A 19,408-nucleotide genomic window follows, 5' to 3' on the forward strand; every position below is an offset into this window, starting at 1 on the left:
CGTATCGTACTCGATGCACTCCTCTGTCCATGTGCACGTGACCACCTGTCTCGAATGAGTGACTTCCATATATAAACAACCATTGACACACAAGTATACGTGTACGTGTACAAACTAGTACCGAAATTTGAAAAAAAAATTTTTTATATCTTTTAAAATCTCAAATACATGCCTTTTTATTTGCATCGCCAGATATAAATGAGTCATTAAACTGGCTAATCAAAACACTATAAAAATAAATAAAAATAAATAAATAAACGAACAAGCAAACGAACGGATGAATAGGTAAATATATACAGGAATGGATGATTAAGTTGGTGAAAGGATTCATTATTTGAATGAGTAAGGTGATGAAATAAATAATTAAATTGATGGATTAATGTTTGAACGAACGCACCAATGAGAAAATATATAAATACATGAATGAATGATTAGTTGGCGTATTGAGGAGAAACTACTGAAGGAAGGAAGGAAGGAAGGAATAACGAGAACTGACCGTCAGTGCACGTGACGTCTACAGGGTACCGACAGGACACGCTGTAGGAGTCCCACCAGGATCCGAACGGACACTTTTGTACACTAGCTACTCGGCCGCCCCGGCCGTCGGGGAACATTGAGATGTAGCGAGTACAGTCCCCAGGGTAGGGCCTGTATCCCCAATTACGTCCTATTATACAATTAGGACAGATGTCACCTACAACAAAACCACAGCGGATTCTAAACAAAGTTCATAGTTCATTATCATTGGATATTACTAATGTTTTAATTAATTCATTATAATAGCTACTAAACTCGTATAGGTCACACAGAGTTCACTTATATCGAATAGCCAATTTAAAGCTTATTGTTGTGAAGATAAAAACAAAAAAATGAAGTTTGTCGTTGTTTTGATATTCAATCTAATCTGAGTATTAAGAGGGTTTTATGATCTAGGAGTTATGTAGGCGTTACTTACTGATAACTGTCGACAACAAACTTCCGGTAGGGGGCATTGTGGGTATCGGTGTGATTGGACGTCGCGTAGTCGGCGCCTGCGTAGTAGGCGCCCGGGTGATGCGCGCCTGCGTAGTTGGCGCTTGTGTAGTAGGTGCCTGTGTGGTTGGCGCTTGTGTTGTCGGAGCCTGTGTTGTTGGCGCCTGTGTGGTTGGTGCTTGTGTGGTTGGCGCCTGTGTGGTTGGCGCTTGTGTGGTTGGCGCCTGTGTAGTCGGCGCCCGTGTGGTTGGCGCTGGTGTGGTGGTCGTTGTTGTGGTAGAAGTTGAAACAGTGGTGGTGATCACTACAACAGAATAACAAATCTTACAAAACCATCCCAAAATTACAACAAATCTCACAAAACCATCCCAAAATTTCAACAAATGTTACAAAACCACCCTAAGATAACAACAAATCTTACAAAACCATCCCAAAATATCAACAAATCTTAAAAAAAATTCACTCAATATCACAAAATATCAACAAATCTAAAAAAATATCACTAAATATCAACAAATCTTACAAAACCATCACAAAATATCAACAAATCTTACAAAACAATCCCAAAATAACAACAAATCTTCCAAACTATCCCAAAATATTCCCAAAATTACAAAAAATCTAACAAAACCATCCCAAAATTACAAAAAGTCTTAAAATTACAAAAAGTCTTAAAAACCATCCAAAAAATTCAACAAATCTTAAAAAACCATTCTAAAATATCAACAAATCTTACAAAACCATCCCAAAATTTCAACAAATCTTACAAAACCATCCCAAAATAAAACCAAATCTTACAAAACCATTCCAAAATATCAACAAATCTTACAAAACCATCCCAAAATATCAACAAATCTTACAAAACCATCCCAAAATATCAACAAATCTTACAAAACCATCCCAAAATTTCAACAAATCTTACAAAACCATCCCAAAATATCAACAAATCTTACAAAACCATCCCAAAATTTCAACAAATCTTAAAAACTATCCCAAAATAACAACAAATCTTCCAAAACCATCCCAAAATATCAACAAATCTTACAAAACCATCCCAAAATATCAAAAAATCTTACAAAACCATCCCAAAATTACAACAAATCTCACAAAACCATCCCAAAATTTCAACAAATGTTACAAAACCACCCTAAGATAACAACAAATCTTACAAAACCATCCCAAAATATCAACAAATCTTAAAAAAATTTCACTCAATATCACAAAATATCAACAAATCTAAAAAAAAATATCACTAAATATCAACAAATCTTACAAAACCATCACAAAATATCAACAAATCTTACAAAACAATCCCAAAATAACAACAAATCTTCCAAACTATCCCAAAATATTCCCAAAATTACAAAAAATCTAACAAAACCATCCCAAAATTACAAAAAGTCTTAAAAACCATCCAAAAAATTCAACAAATCTTAAAAAACCATTCTAAAATATCAACAAATCTTACAAAACCATCCCAAAATTTCAACAAATCTTACAAAACCATCCCAAAATAAAACCAAATCTTACAAAACCATTCCAAAATATCAACAAATCTTACAAAACCATCCCAAAATATCAACAAATCTTACAAAACCATCCCAAAATATCAAAAAATCTTACAAAACCATCCCAAAATTTCAACAAATCTCACAAAACCATCCCAAAATATCAAAAAATCTTACAAAACCATCCCAAAATTTCAACAAATCTCACAAAACCATCCCAAAATATCAAATCTTACAAAACCATCCCAAAATTTCAACAAATCTTACAAAACTATCCCAAAATAACAACAAGTCTTCCAAAACCATCCCAAAATATCAACAAATCTTACAAAACCATCCCAAAATATCAAAAAATCTTACAAAACCATCCCAAAATTTCAACAAATCTTACAAAACCACCCTAAGATAACAACAAATCTTACAAAACCATCCCAAAATAACAACAAATCTTACAAAACCATCCCAAAATTTCAACAAATCTTACAAAACCATCCCAAAATTTCAACAAATCTTACAAAACCATCCTAAGATAACAACAAATCTTACAAAACCATCCCAAAATAACAACAAATCTTACAAAACCTTCCCAAAATTTCAACAAATCTTACAAAACCATTCCAAAATATCAACAAATCTTACAAAACCATCCCAAAATATCAAATCTTACAAAACCATCACAAAATTTAAACAAATCTTACAAAACCATTCCAAAATATCAACAAATTTTACAAAACCATCCTAAAATATACACAAATCTTACAAAACCATCCCAAAATTTCAACAAATCTCACATAACCATCTCAAAATTACAAAAAATCTTACAGAACCATCCAAAAAATTCAACAAATCTTACAAAACCATCACAAAATTTCAACAAATCTTACAAAACCATTCCAAAATATCAACAAATCTTACAAAACCATCCCAAAATAACAACAAATCTTACAAAACCATCCCAAAATTTCAACAAATCTTCCAAAACCATCCCAAAGTATTAACAAATCTCACAAAACCATCCCAAAATTACAAAAGGTCTTAAAAACCATCCAAAAAAAATTCAACAAATCTTACAAAACCATTCCAAAATATCAACAAATCTTACAAAACCATCCCAAAATTTCAACAAATCTTACAAAACCATCCCAAAATATCAACAAATCTTACAAAACCATTCCAAAATATCAACAAATCTTACAAAACCATCCCAAAATTTCAACAAATCTTACAAAACCATCCCAAAATATCAACAAATCTTACAAAACCATCCCAAAATTTCAACAAATCTTACAAAACCATCCCAAAATATCAACAAATCTTACAAAACCATCCCAAAATATCAACAAATCTTACAAAACCATCCCAAAATTTCAACAAATCTTCCAAATAATCCCAAAATATTAACAAATCTCACAAAACCATCCCAAAATTACAAAAAATCTTACAAAACCATCCAAAAAATTCAACAAATCTTACAACACCATCCCAAAATAAAACCAAATCTTACAATTCATTCCAAAATATCATCAAATCTTACAAAACCATCCCAAAATTTCAACAAATCTGACAAAATTACCGCTAATTTATCAACAAAGGAAGTGAGACTTGAGAAGTACCTTCCAACCATTACATATGAGACCACGCATGCTCCTACTTACTATAGCAGATGAGACCGCGCATGCCCGAACTTACCATGACAGATGAGACTGCGCATTGCGATCTCCACTTCACTCAGTAAAAGGTTGAAGTCATTCGATTCAAACACCAACGAGCTATTGCTGGCGATTTGCTCCAACTCAGTCCTGTAACCAAGTAAAAATCCAAATACTTGATTAAAAGGTAGAACCATAGCATGTTCTACTGTCAATAACAAGGTCATATGTATGGTCATTGTTTTTTACGAGAGAAGACGGGTCGTTACTTGTGACAAAACACCAAGATGGCGGGCAGAATAACTGTAATCATCCCCACAGTTTTCTGTATTACCGAAACACATTTGACCGAGGACTTAACGGAACATATTGGACCGAGGACTTAACGGAACACATTTGACCGAGGGCTTAACGGAACACATTTGACCTAGGGCTTAACGGAACACATTTGACCGAGGGCTTAACGGAACACATTTGACCTAGGGCTTAACGGAACACATTTGACCTAGGGCTTAACGGAACACATTTGACCTAGGGCTTAACGGAACACATTTGACCTAGGGCTTAACGGAACATATTGGACCGAGGACTTAACGGAACACATTTGACCTAGGGCTTAACGGAACACATTTGACCGAGGACTTAACGGAACACATTTGACCGAGGGCTTAACGGAACACATTTGACCTAGGGCTTAACGGAACACATTTGACCGAGGCTTAACGGAACACATTTGACCGAGGGCTTAACGGAACACATTTGACCTAGGGCTTAACGGAACACATTTGACCGAGGGCTTAACGGAACACATTTGACCTAGGGCTTAACGGAACACATTTGACCTAGGGCTTAACGGAACACATTTGACCTAGGGCTTAACGGAACACATTTGACCGAGGACTTAACGGAACACATTTGACCGAGGGCTTAACGGAACACATTTGACCGAGGGCTTAACGGAACACATTTGACCGAGGACTTAACGGAACACATTTGACCGAGGGCTTAACGGAACACATTTGACCGAGGACTTAACGGAACACATTTGACTGAGGGCTTAACGGAACACATTTGACTGAGGGCTAAACGGAACACATTTGATCGAGGGCTTAACGGAACACATTTGATCGAGGGCTTAACGGAACACATTTAACCGAAAACTTAAAGGAACACATTGGATCCAAGGTTAACTTGAACGCATTGTATCCGAGGACTTAACGGAACACATTGGACCAAAGGACTTACCGGAACACATTGAATACGAAGACTTAACGGAACATATTGGATCAGAGGACTTACCGGAACACATTGGATCCGAGGACTTACCGGACCACATTTGATCCGAGGACTTAAAACGAAACACATTGGATCCGAGAGCTTAACGGAACACATTGGATCCGAGAACTTACCGGAACACATTGGATCCGGGGACTTACCAGAACACATTGGATCCGAGAACTTAACGAAACACATTAAATACGAGGACTTAACGGAACACATTGGATCCGAGGACTTAAAGGAACACATTGGATAGAGAACTTACCGGAACACATTGGATCCAAATCCTATGGAGATCATGCTGATGCCGGCACTCTTGGCAAGGTCTGCCTGCTGCTTTGTTTGTTCCGGAGAAACTGACCGGCCGTCCGTGATGACGATTCCAACTTTATCGACGCCCGCTCGACCTACATATGAGCACATTAATTACCGTAACCGTATCGGACTTAATTGTCATGACTTTTACCTCATATAAGCATAGCATTTCACTGACGATTTAAAAATATGCCATTCTGTAATTCACTTGTTTAAAATGAATAACTAGTGAAGTCTTTAATTAACGGTACACTCACAGTCAGAAAAGTGTCAAGGTAAAACTAAAGTATGTAACTTACAGTTAGCAAACTATATAATTTACAATTAACAAAGTATGTAATATTTACAGTTAGCAAAATATGTAATTTACAGTAAGCATAATATACAATTGAAAGTAAACAAAATATATAATTGAAAGTTAGCAAAATATGAAGTTTTTGTCCGTAACACAGCCCATTTAACAATTACTTATGTAATTAAAACTTGCCCCTTTCATTGAACATTCTGCGCATGCTCTCAATGGCTTTTGGGGTTCCGGTTCCGGATTTGGGTTGGTTGAGGCTCCGTATGGTAAGGTCGAGCACCTGAAGGTAGTTGACTGTGCCTAGGTATATGATGTCCCCGGGGATTGTTCCGAACACGATCACACCCACTCTAGCGAAGGACGAGGACACTTGGAATTTGGAGAGTAACTGGATCACAAACGTCTTCATGTTGGAAAAGTTCTCCGCGCTCAGACTTTCTGATCCGTCTAAGACGAAGACAACGTCGGAGGGCACTGCACATGTGATATCTAAAATGTGAAAAAAAAACAATATCATTTACCGGAATCACCGACATCTATCCGTTAGCGAACAAAACGATTTTCACATCAAATCAAACAATACAGCAAACTATAAGTTAACACTTACTCTGCGCATGTGCAGTGGCTGTGATGGTTAGGAGTAGAATAATCACGTGCCATATATGCCTTTTTGATGCTCTTTGAGTCTGGTCCATCTTGTTCCACTAATTACGAACAGACAATAAAAACTTAAGGTTATGCCAGTATTATGTGTTATGATATTATATATAAAGCATAAAGATATGATATTATATATACAACATAAGGTTATGATATTATATATACAACATAAGGTTATGATATTATATAAAACAGAAGGTTATGATAATATATATACAACATAAGGTTATGATATTATATATACAACATAATATTATGATATTATATAAAACATATGGTTATGATATTATATATACAACAGAAGGTTATGATATTATATATACAACAGAAGGTTATGATATTATATATACAACATAAGGTTATGATATTACATATAAAACATAAGGTTATGACATTATATAAAAACATAAAGTTATGATATTATAAAAAATACAAAGTTATTGTATTACATATAAAATAAAGGTTAAGATATTATATTGTTTCTACTACGCCAGTTTGAAAGTTGATGACGCGAGAATGCAGAGATGATCAATGAGATTGTGCTTTAAATGTTGGATGGATGTTTGTATCACTTTTAATATTTGTTTGTGATGCTTTTAATATACAGCCAGTTTGGTGTGGTATTGAGGTAGGCCTCCTATGCACATAGGAATGTCGAAATGGTTGTTGATTTATGAATTATTCTGCGATTCCTTATACAGTATATTGGAAGATTCTGGATAGAAACTCATAAATAATTATGTAGCCTAGGCCAATTATTTTAAAAGCAACGATTGTTGTTATCGTTCGCCAGCATAATTCAAGTTTGATTTCATATTCTTTACTAAACAAATAGGAAACAAAGAACTAATGAAACAAATAAATTCGTTATATAGTCAGTTACTGACCCCTATAAAGTCATAGAGGGTCAGTAAGAAGTATAGGAATCTCGGGCTACGCCCTCGCCCCCTATAAATCTTACTGACCCTTTATGTCTTTATAGGGGGTCAGTGACTGACTATATAACTAATAATATAAGGAATTTGGTTTAATTATATTTCAGTAATACTCTGAACACAAAGAGTATATAAAAGCATGTGTCACCAGGTTTAATATTCCTCTTATGTTGCCCAAAGACTACACGTACATTGTATGTGTTATGTGTACTAAGCTTATCAGAACCACATTTATGTGCCGTTTAGATTGCACTACAATGATGTATAACTACACTGTTTGGGGCTGAAATTGTAACCATAGGGATTTAGAGGATGAATATCATTCATTTTAATGTGTCAGTTTTATTGTAACCTAAGACAACGATTGATAAAACAATATTACCATGGAAAACCGTCAATGTGTAAATTAGTAAAGTTATTTGTGTAATTAATATCGGAGAACTATCCAATGTAGGTAAATTTTCATAAGAAACGGCGATAGAAAATAATGACTTATTTTTATTTTATTTAATATTTCATAATCGTATTATAGATATGCATATTTTGGTTTAAAATTGTAGTTTTTTGTTTTGTTTTTTTTCCTATTTTAGCGCTAAAATATCCATGGTGAAATATCCTTAATCTATTATGCTAATGATTTTTTTACTAGTATTTACATTTTGACACTAAAATATTACAAGTATTACGCACTTTAATCAAATGTCTGTAAGTTTAAGTCAAACATTATTTACACGAGAACACGTGATTGAGGCTGTAACGTAACAAAATCTTAGTCAACTCATTATCACGGACAGACCCGGATTGGCGACTGATTTTCGGACCAACTTCATCGGTTAATTTCAGTACCACACTCCGTCGGTATATTTTCGCATATTCCTAGTTTGTCATTTTTTCCGTGTATAGTTAATTTTTCTCATACATCCTTAAATTCCCTTGGTCTATTGTGTTGTTTAAAAAATTCATTATCCAAATCTGTTGTTAATTTTTCATGATTTTCAACTTTCTAGCCACTTATCCAAACGTGTTTAGTTTTCCGTATCCTGCTAACGTCAACCGTCCAGGTTAGGATGTCCTCGACAGCTAGGTCACGTGTCGACATGCCCGGATGTAAATAATTAGTGACCAAATGCAGCATAGCGCATTAATCGTTGACCTTAAAATGGCCTCGCGTGCTGTCTATTTAATCCAGTGTCCCGAATACGTACTGACCCACTGGTCAAGCGGACGGACAATCAACCTGTCATGGTCCGGTCAATCACGGACCTGATTCACACATTTACGTGTGTCTATTACATGGAGGTACGTAATACTAAAGATAGAGAGGGTGTAACACTACATTCGTACTTGTATATATCACGGTCACTAAATGTAATCTACCGACTCAGAGCCTTGTTTTATGACTAAAACTAAAACCTAAGTCGTGGTCACTACCGATAGGATATGGTGGTCGTTAATTGTTTTATGACTAAAACTAAAACCTAAGTCGTGGTCACTACCGATAGGAGTTGGTGGTCGTTAATTGTTTTATGACTAAAACTAAAACCTAAGTCGTGGTCACTACCGATAGGAGTTGGTGGTTGTTAATTGTTTAATGACTTAAACTAAAACCTAAGTCGTGGTCACTACCGATAGGAGTTGGTGGTCGTTAATTGTTTAATGACTAAAACTAAAACCTAAGTCGTGGTCACTACCGATAGGAGTTGGTGGTCGTTAATTGTTTAATGACTAAAACTAAAACCTAAGTCGTGGTCACTACCGATAGGAGTTGGTGGTCGTTAATTGTTTTATGACTAACACTAAAACATAAGTCGTGGTCACTACCGATAGGAGTTGGTGGTCGTTAATTTTTTAATGACTAAAACTAAAACCTAAGTCGTGGTCACTACCGATAGGAGTTGGTGGTCGTTAATTGTTTAATGACTAAAACTAAAACCTAAGTCGTGGTCACTACCGATAGGAGTTGGTGGTCGTTAATTGTTTTATGACTAACACTAAAACATAAGTCGTGGTCACTACCGATAGGAGTTGGTGGTCGTTAATTGTTTTACTGATGTGGAGAGTTAAACACAGAAATCAGAACATACTCGAATTTCCTTGGAAATTCTGTACAACTCTTACATAAGTTACCTCTTCACATTTCATACATGGTTCTCGCTTAAGTAATTGATGTGTCTACACCTCTGTCAATATGGTATATAAGTTTTACTATTGTATATATGGTACATAAGTTTAACTATAAATAAGTTTTATTATTGTTTATATGGTAAATAAATTTTATCATTGTTTATGTGGTAAATACGTTTTAATATTGTATATATGAATGATGGTATATCTGTAAAATGAGGAAGTGTGTCCTTTAATCCAGTCCTAGTATATATTGTATAGATGAGGAAGTGTGTCCTTTAATCCAGTCCTAGTATATATTGTATAAATGAGGAAGTGTGTCCTTTAATCCAGTCCTAGTATATATTGTATAAATGAGGAAGTGTGTCCTTTAATCCAGTCCTAGTATATATTGTATAAATGAGGAAGTGTGTCCTTTAATCCAGTCCTAGTATATATTGTATAAATGAGGAAGTGTGTCCTTTAATCCAGTCCTAGTATATATTGTATAAATGAGGAAGTGTGTCCTTTAATCCATTCCTAGTATATATTGTATAAATGAGGAAGTGTGTCCTTTAATCCAGTCCTAGTAGATATTGTATAAATGAGGAAGTGTGTCCTTTAATCCAGTCCTAGTATATATTGTATAAATGAGGAAGTGTGTCCTTTAATCCAGTCCTAGTATATATTGTATAAATGAGGAAGTGTGTCCTTTAATCCAGTCCTAGTATATATTGTATTACTATTCGATAATCATGATAAATAAACCCATCATCAAACTGTCATTTTCTGACATCAGGCGGAATATTTTGTAATAGATAGCGGATTTCGTTATTAGTCATTAAATAAAACAACTCACACCTGTAGTAGTGGACAATGAGGTAAAGGGAATGCGACTTTAGAACCAATATCATGGCAATAGTCTATTATCTAACCGAGATCATGGTAGTAGTCTATTATCAAACGGAGATCATGGCAGTAGTCTATTATCAAACGGAGATCATGGCAGTAGTCCATTATCTAACAGAGATCATGGCAGTAGTCTATTATCTAACCGAGATCATAGCAGTAGTCTATTATCTAACGGAGATCATGACAGTAGTCTATTATCTAACGGAGATCGTGGCAGTAGTCTATTATCTAACCGAGATCATGGCAGTAGTCCATTATCTAACGGAGATCATGGCAATAGTCCATTATCTAACGGAGATCATGGCAGTAGTCTATTATCTAACGGAGATCATGGCAGTAGTCTATTATCTAACGGAGATCATGGCAGTACTCTATTATCTAACGGAGATCATGGCAGTAGTCTATTATCTAACGGAGATCATGGCAGTAGTCTATCATCTAACGGAGATCATGGCAGTACTCTATTATCTAACGGAGATCATGGCAGTAGTCTATTATCAAACGGAGATCATGGCAGTAGTCTATTATCAAACGGAGATCATGGCAGTAGTCTATTATCAAACGGAGATCATGTCAGTAGTCTATTATCTAACGGAGATCATGGCAGTAGTCTATCATTATCTAACGGAGATCATGGCAGTACTCTATTATCTAACGGAGATCATGGCAGTAGTCTATTATCTAACGGAGATCATGGCAGTAGTCTATTATCTAACGGAGATCATGGCAGTAGTCTATTATCTAACGGAGATCATGGCAGTAGTCTATTATCTAACGGAGATCATGTCAGTAGTCTATTATCTAACGGAGATCATGGCAGTACTCTATTATCTAACGGAGATCATGGCAGTAGTCTATTATCTAACGGAGATCATAGCAGTAGTCTATTATCTAACGGAGATCATGGCAGTAGTCTATTATCTAACGGAGATCATGGCAGTAGTCCATAATGTAACGGAGATCAAGGCAGTAGTACTCTATTATCTAACGGGGATCATGGCAGTAGTCTATTATCTAACGGAGATCATGGCAGTAGTCTATTATCTAAACGAGATCATGGCAGTAGTCTATTATCTAACGGAGATCATGGCTGTAGTCTATTATCTAACGGAGATCATGGCAGTAGTCCATTATCTAACGGAGATCATGGCAGTAGTCCATTATCTAACGGAGATCATGGCAGTAGTTTATTATCTAACCGAGATCATGGCAGTAGTCTATTATCAAACGGAGATCATGGCAGTAGTCTATTATCTAACGGAGATCATGGCAGTAGTCTATTATCTAACGGGGATCATGGCAGTAGTCTATTATGTAACGGAGATCATGGCAGTAGTCTATTATCTAACCGAGATCATGGCAGTAGTCTATTATCTAACGGAGATCATGGCAGTAGTCCATAATGTAACGGAGATCAAGTCAGTAGTCTATTATCTAACGGAGATCAAGGCAGTAGTCTATTATCTAACGGAGATGGCAGCAGACATAGTTAAACGGAGATCAAGGCAGTAGTCTATTATCTAACGGAGATCATGGCAGTAGTCCATTATCTAACGGAGATCATGGCAGTAGTCTATTATCTAACGGAGATCATGGCAGTAGTCTATTATCTAACGGAGATCATGGCAGTAGTCCATTATCTAACGGAGATCATGGCAGTAGTCCTATTATCTAACGGAGATCATGGCAGTAGTCATTTTAACGGAGATCATGAGTAGTGTATATCTAACGAGATCATGGCAGTAGTCATTATCTAACGGAGATCATGGCAGTAGTCCATTATCTAACGGAGATCATGGCAGTAGTCTATTATCTAACGGAGATCATGGCAGTAGTCTATTATCAACGATATGGCAGTATTATTATCTAACGGAGATCATGGCAGTAGTCATTATGTAACGGAGATCATGGCAGTAGTCTATTATCTAACGGAGATCATGGCAGTAGTCTATTATCTAACGGAGATCATGGCAGTAGTCTATTATCTAACGGAGATCATGGCAGTAGTCTATTATCTAACGGAGATCATGGCAGTACTCTATTATCTAACGGAGATCGTGGCAGTAGTCATTATCTAACGGAGATCATGGCAGTAGTCCATTATCTAACGGAGATCATGGCAGTAGTCTATTATCTAACGGAGATCATGGCAGTAGTCCATTATCTAACGGAGATCATGGCAGTAGTCCATTATCTAACGGAGATCATGGCAGTAGTCTATTATCTAACGGAGATCATGGCAGTAGTCTATTATCTAACGGAGATCACGGCAGTAGTCCATTATCTAACGGAGATCATGGCAGTAGTCTATTATCTAACGGAGATCATGGCGTAGTCTACTTCATCGTATCTATATAACGGAGATCATGGCAGTAGTCTATTATCTAACGGAGATCATGGCAGTAGTCTATTATTATAACGGAGATCATGCAGTAGGATGTCATTTCTAACGGAGATCATGGCAGTAGTCTATTATCTAACGGAGATCATGGCAGTAGTCTATTATCTAACGGAGATCATGGCAGTAGTCCATTATCTAACGGAGATCATGGCAGTAGTCCATTATCTAACGGAGATCATGGCAGTAGTCTATTATCTAACGGAGATCATGGCAGTAGTCTATTATCTAACGGAGATCATGGCGTAGTCATTATCTAACGGAGATCATGGCAGTAGTCATTATCTAACGGAGATCTAATGGCAGTAGTCTATTATCTAACGGAGATCATGGCAGTAGTCTATTATCTAACGGAGATCATGGCAGTAGTCTATATATCTAACGGAGATCATGGCAGTAGTCTATTATCTAACGGAGATCATGGCAGTAGTCTATTATCTAACGGAGATCATGGCAGTAGTCTATTATCTAACGGAGATCATGGCAGTAGTCTATTATCTAACGGAGATCATGGCAGTAGTCTATTATCTAACGGAGATCATGGCAGTAGTCTATTATCTAACGGAGATCATGGCAGTAGTCTATTATCTAACGGAGATCATGGCAGTAGTCTATTATCTAACGGAGATCATGGCAGTAGTCTATTATCTAACGGAGATCATGGCAGTAGTCTATTATCTAACGGAGATCATGGCAGTAGTCTATTATCTAACGGAGATCATGGCAGTAGTCTATTATCTAACGGAGATCATGGCAGTAGTCCATTATCTAACGGAGATCATGGCAGTAGTCTATTATCTAACGGAGATCATGGCAGTAGTCTATTATCTAACGGAGATCATGGCAGTAGTCTATTATCTAACGGAGATCATGGCAGTAGTCTATTATCTAACGGAGATCATGGCAGTAGTCTATTATCTAACGGAGATCATGGCAGTAGTCTATTATCTAACGGAGATCATGGCAGTAGTCTATTATCTAACGGAGATCATGGCAGTAGTCTATTATCTAACGGAGATCATGGCAGTAGTCTATTATCTAACGGAGATCATGGCAGTAGTCTATTATCTAACGGAGATCATGGCAGTAGTCTATTATCTAACGGAGATCATGGCAGTAGTCTATTATCTAACGGAGATCATGGCAGTAGTCTATTATCTAACGGAGATCATGGCAGTAGTCTATTATCTAACGGAGATCATGGCAGTATCTATATCTAACGGAGATCATGGCAGTAGTCTATTATCTAACGGAGATCATGGCAGTAGTCTATTATCTAACGGAGATCATGGCAGTAGTCTATTATCTAACGGAGATCATGGCAGTAGTCTATTATCTAACGGAGATCATGGCAGTAGTCTATTATCTAACGGAGATCATGGCAGTAGTCTATTATCTAACGGAGATCATGGCAGTAGTCTATTATCTAACGGAGATCATGGCAGTAGTCTATTATCTAACGGAGATCATGGCAGTAGTCTATTATCTAACGGAGATCATGGCAGTAGTCTATTATCTAACGGAGATCATGGCAGTAGTCTATTATCAAACGGAGATCATGGCAGTAGTCTATTATCTAACGGAGATCATGGCAGTAGTCTATTATCTAACGGAGATCATGGCAGTAGTCTATTATCTAACGGAGATCATGGCAGTAGTCTATTATCTAACGGAGATCATGGCAGTAGTCTATTATCTAACGGAGATCATGGCAGTAGTCTATTATCTAACGGAGATCATGGCAGTAGTCTATTATCTAACGGAGATCATGGCAGTAGTCTATTATCTAACGGAGATCATGGCAGTAGTCTATTATCTAACGGAGATCATGGCAGTAGTCTATTATCAAACGGAGATCATGGCAGTAGTCTATTATCTAACGGAGATCATGGCAGTAGTCTATTATCTAACGGAGATCATGGCAGTAGTCTATTATCTAACGGAGATCATGGCAGTAGTCTATTATCTAACGGAGATCATGGCAGTAGTCTATTATCTAACGGAGATCATGGCAGTAGTCTATTATCTAACGGAGATCATGGCAGTAGTCATTATCTAACGGAGATCATGGCAGTAGTCTATTATCTAACGGAGATCATGGCAGTAGTCTATTATCTAACGGAGATCATGGGCAGTAGTCTATTATCTAACGGAGATCATGGCAGTAGTCTATTATCTAACGGAGATCATGGCAGTAGTCTATTATCTAACGGAGATCATGGCAGTAGTCTATTCTATTATCTAACGGAGATCATGGCAGTAGTCTATTATCTAACGGAGATCATGGCAGTAGTCTATTATCTAACGGAGATCATGGCAGTAGTCTATTATCTAACGGAGATCATGGCAGTAGTCTATTATCTAACGGAGATCATGGCAGTAGTCTATTATCTAACGGAGATCATGGCAGAGTCTATTATCTAAGGAGATCATGGCAGTAGTATTATCTAACGGAGATCATGGCAGTAGTCTATTATCTAACGGAGATCATGGCAGTAGTCTATTATCTAACGGAGATCATGGCAGTAGTCTATTATCTAACGGAGATCATGGCAGTAGTCTATTATCTAACGGAGATCATGGCAGTAGTCTATTATCTAACGGAGATCATGGCAGTAGTCTATTATCTAACGGAGATCATGGCAGTAGTCTATTATCTAACGGAGATCATGGCAGTACTCTATTATCTAACGGAGATCATGGCAGTAGTCTATTATCTAACGGAGATCATGGCAGTAGTCTATTATCTAACGGAGATCATGGCAGTAGTCTATTATCTAACGGAGATCATGGCAGTAGTCTATTATCTAACGGAGAGATCATGGCAGTATCTCTATTATCTAACGGAGATCATGGCAGTAGTCTATCATCTAACGGAGATCATGGCAGTAGTCATTATCTAACGGAGATCATGGCAGTAGTCTATTATCTAACGGAGATCATGGCAGTAGTCTATTATCTAACGGAGATCATGGCAGTAGTCTATTATCTAACGGAGATCATGGCAGTAGTCTATTATCTAACGGAGATCATGGCAGTAGTCTATTATCAAACGGAGATCATCATCATGGCGCATTATCTAACGGGACATGCAGTAGTCTATTATCTAACGGAGATCATGGCAGTAGTCTATTATCTAACGGAGATCATGGCAGTAGTCTATTATCTAACGGAGATCATGGCAGTAGTCTATTATCAAACGGAGATCATGGCAGTAGTCTATTATCTAACGGAGATCATGGCAGTAGTCTATTATCTAACGGAGATCATGGCAGTAGTCTATTATCTAACGGAGATCATGGCAGTAGTCTATTATCTAACGGAGATCATGGCAGTAGTCTATTATCTAACGGAGATCATGGCAGTAGTCTATTATCTAACGGAGATCATGGCAGTAGTCTATTATCTAACGGAGATCATGGCAGTAGTCTATTATCTAACGGAGATCATGGCAGTAGTCTATTATCTAACGGAGATCATGGCAGTAGTCTATTATCTAACGGAGATCATGGCAGTAGTCTATTATCTAACGGAGATCATGGCAGTAGTCTATTATCTAACGGAGATCATGGCAGTAGTCTATTATCTAACGGAGATCATGGCAGTAGTCTAACATGAGAACATTGCAGTAGTCTATTATCTAACGGAGATCATGGCAGTAGTCTATTATCAAACGGAGATCATGGCAGTAGTCTATTATCTAACGGAGATCATGGCAGTAGTCTATTATCTAACGGAGATCATGGCAGTAGTCTATTATCTAACGGAGATCATTGCAGTAGTCTATTATCTAACGGAGATCATGGCAGTAGTCTATTATCTAACGGAGATCATGGCAGTAGTCTATTATCTAACGGAGATCATGGCAGTAGTCTATTATCTAACGGAGATCATGGCAGTAGTCTATTATCTAACGGGGATCATGGCAGTAGTCTATTATCTAACGGAGATCATGGCAGTAGTCTATTATCTAACGGAGATCATGGCAGTAGTCCATTATCTAACGGATATCTAACGGGGATCATGGCAGTAGTCTATTATCTAACGGAGATCATGGCAAAGTAGTCTATTATCTAACGGAGATCATGGCAGTAGTCTATTATCTAACGGGGAATATGGCAGTAGTCTATTATCTAACGGAGATCATGGCAGTAGTCTATTATCTAACGGAGATCATGGCAGTAGTCTATTATCTAACGGAGATCATGGCAGTAGTCTATTATCTAACGGAGATCATGGCAGTAGTCTATTATCTAACGGAGATCATGGCAGTAGTCTATTATCTAACGGAGATCATGGCAGTAGTCTATTATCTAACGGAGATCATGGCAGTAGTCTATTATCTAACGGAGATCATGGCAGTAGTCTATTATCTAACGGAGATCATGGCAGAGTCTATTATCTAACGGAGATCATGGCAGTAGTCTATTATCTAACGGAGACTGTGTTAGATCATAGATAATTATAACATTATTAAATAACGGAGATAATGGCAGTATACATTACTGTGTAATAAAGATAATCTATAACATTACTGGTTAATAAAGATAATATCTATTAAACGGATCATTACAGTGTCTATTAATAAAGATAATAATAATTATTAACGTGTTATGGCAGTAGTAATAACATTACTGTGATCATAAAGATATATAACATTACTGTGTTAAATAAAGATAATAATATAACATTACAGTCTTAAATAAAGATATCATAATAACATTACTGTGTTAAAGATATGGCAGACTAAAGATTAAATAAGATAACTATTACTGTGTTAAAATATTAATAAAGATAATAATAACATTACTGTGTTAAATAAAGATAATAATAACATTACTGTATTAAATAAATAGAGATAATTATAACATTACTGTGTTAAATAAAGATAATAATAACATTACTGTGTAAATAAAGATTAATAATAACATTACAGTAGTATATATAAGGAGATAATAATAAATATAACATTACTGTAGGTAAATAATGATATATATATAAAACATACACTGTGTTAATCATACAAGATAATTATTATCATTACTGTGTTAAAATAACGATAATTATAAATCATTACTGTGTTAAATTAAAGATAATAATAACATTACTCGTGTTAAATATATGATAATAATAACATTACATGTGTTAAAATAAAGGATAATAATAACATATACTGTGTAAATAAAGTAATAATAACCATAACTAGTGTTAAATAAAGTTAATGATTAAATACTTTACTGTGTAAATAAAGTTATTAATAACATGTACTGAGTTTGAATAAAGATAATTAATAAACATTACTGCGTTAAATAATAGATATCATGGCATAATAACATTACTGTGTTAAATCATGGCAAGTTAATTATATACATTATGTGTAGTACTGGTGTTAAATAAAGATATATAAACATTTTCTGTGGTAATATAGATAATAATAACATTACTGTGTTAAATAAAGATAATAATAACAATTACTGTGTTATAATAAATAGATAATAATAACATTACGGTGTGTTAAATAAAGATAAGATACACATTACTGTTTAAATAACATATGAAACAATACTGTGTAAATAAAGAGGATTACTAACATTACTGTGTTAAATAAGATAATTATAACATAACTGTGTACATAAGATACATAATAACAATTACTGTGTTAAATGAAGATAATAATAACCATTACTGTGTAAATAAAGATAATAATAAACTTTACTGTGTAAATAAAGATAATAATAACATTACTGTGTAAATAAAGATAATAATAAATTTTGTGTAAAATAATAGATAATAATAACATAACTGTGTAAATATAAAGATAATTATAACATTACTGTGTTTAAATTAGATCAATTATATTACATTACTGTGTTAAATTAAAGATAATTACAAAACAATATAGTACTATGTTAAATAAAATAATGGATAACATGGCTGTGTAAATAAAGATAATAATAACATTACTGTGTTAAAATAAAGATAATAGATAACATTACTGTGTAAAAAAGATAATTATAACATTACTGTGTTTAAATAACATGATAATATAACATTACTGTGTTAAATAAAGTAATATTAACATTACTGTGTAATAAAGAGATATATAATTACTGTGTTAGTATAATAATAATAACGGATGCACTGTGTATAAATACATACTAGTAAATCTATTACTGTGATCATATAGATAATAATATACATTACTATGTAAATAAAGATAATAATAGATATTACAGTAGTCTAAATCTATAATAGTCTACAGTACTGTATAATAAATACATAATATAAAACATTACTGTGTAAATAAAGATAATGGCCATAACATAACTACTGTACTGTATAAATAATATAGATATATAACATTACTGTGTAAA

The 19,408-nt window shown here is 35.3% G+C and overlaps 1 protein-coding gene across 1 annotated transcript in view; it reads right to left on the bottom strand.

Annotated features, from left to right (window-relative positions):
* The window catches only part of LOC138306294 (protein PIF-like), a 44,193-nt gene that overhangs the window by 12,852 nt on the left and 11,933 nt on the right, over positions 1–19,408 (bottom strand). The window contains exons 2-7 of the mRNA XM_069246714.1: positions 6,634–6,730; positions 6,210–6,515; positions 5,673–5,814; positions 4,170–4,279; positions 956–1,276; positions 497–694 (exon numbers count right to left, since the gene is read on the bottom strand). Coding sequence (XP_069102815.1) covers positions 497–694; positions 956–1,276; positions 4,170–4,279; positions 5,673–5,814; positions 6,210–6,515; positions 6,634–6,721 — 1,165 coding nt within the window. The 5' untranslated portion in view covers positions 6,722–6,730. The remainder of the gene's footprint in view (positions 1–496; positions 695–955; positions 1,277–4,169; positions 4,280–5,672; positions 5,815–6,209; positions 6,516–6,633; positions 6,731–19,408) is intronic.

Source organism: Argopecten irradians, chromosome 13 (genome assembly GCF_041381155.1).
Source record: "Argopecten irradians isolate NY chromosome 13, Ai_NY, whole genome shotgun sequence".
NCBI classification, from domain to species: domain Eukaryota; kingdom Metazoa; phylum Mollusca; class Bivalvia; order Pectinida; family Pectinidae; genus Argopecten; species Argopecten irradians.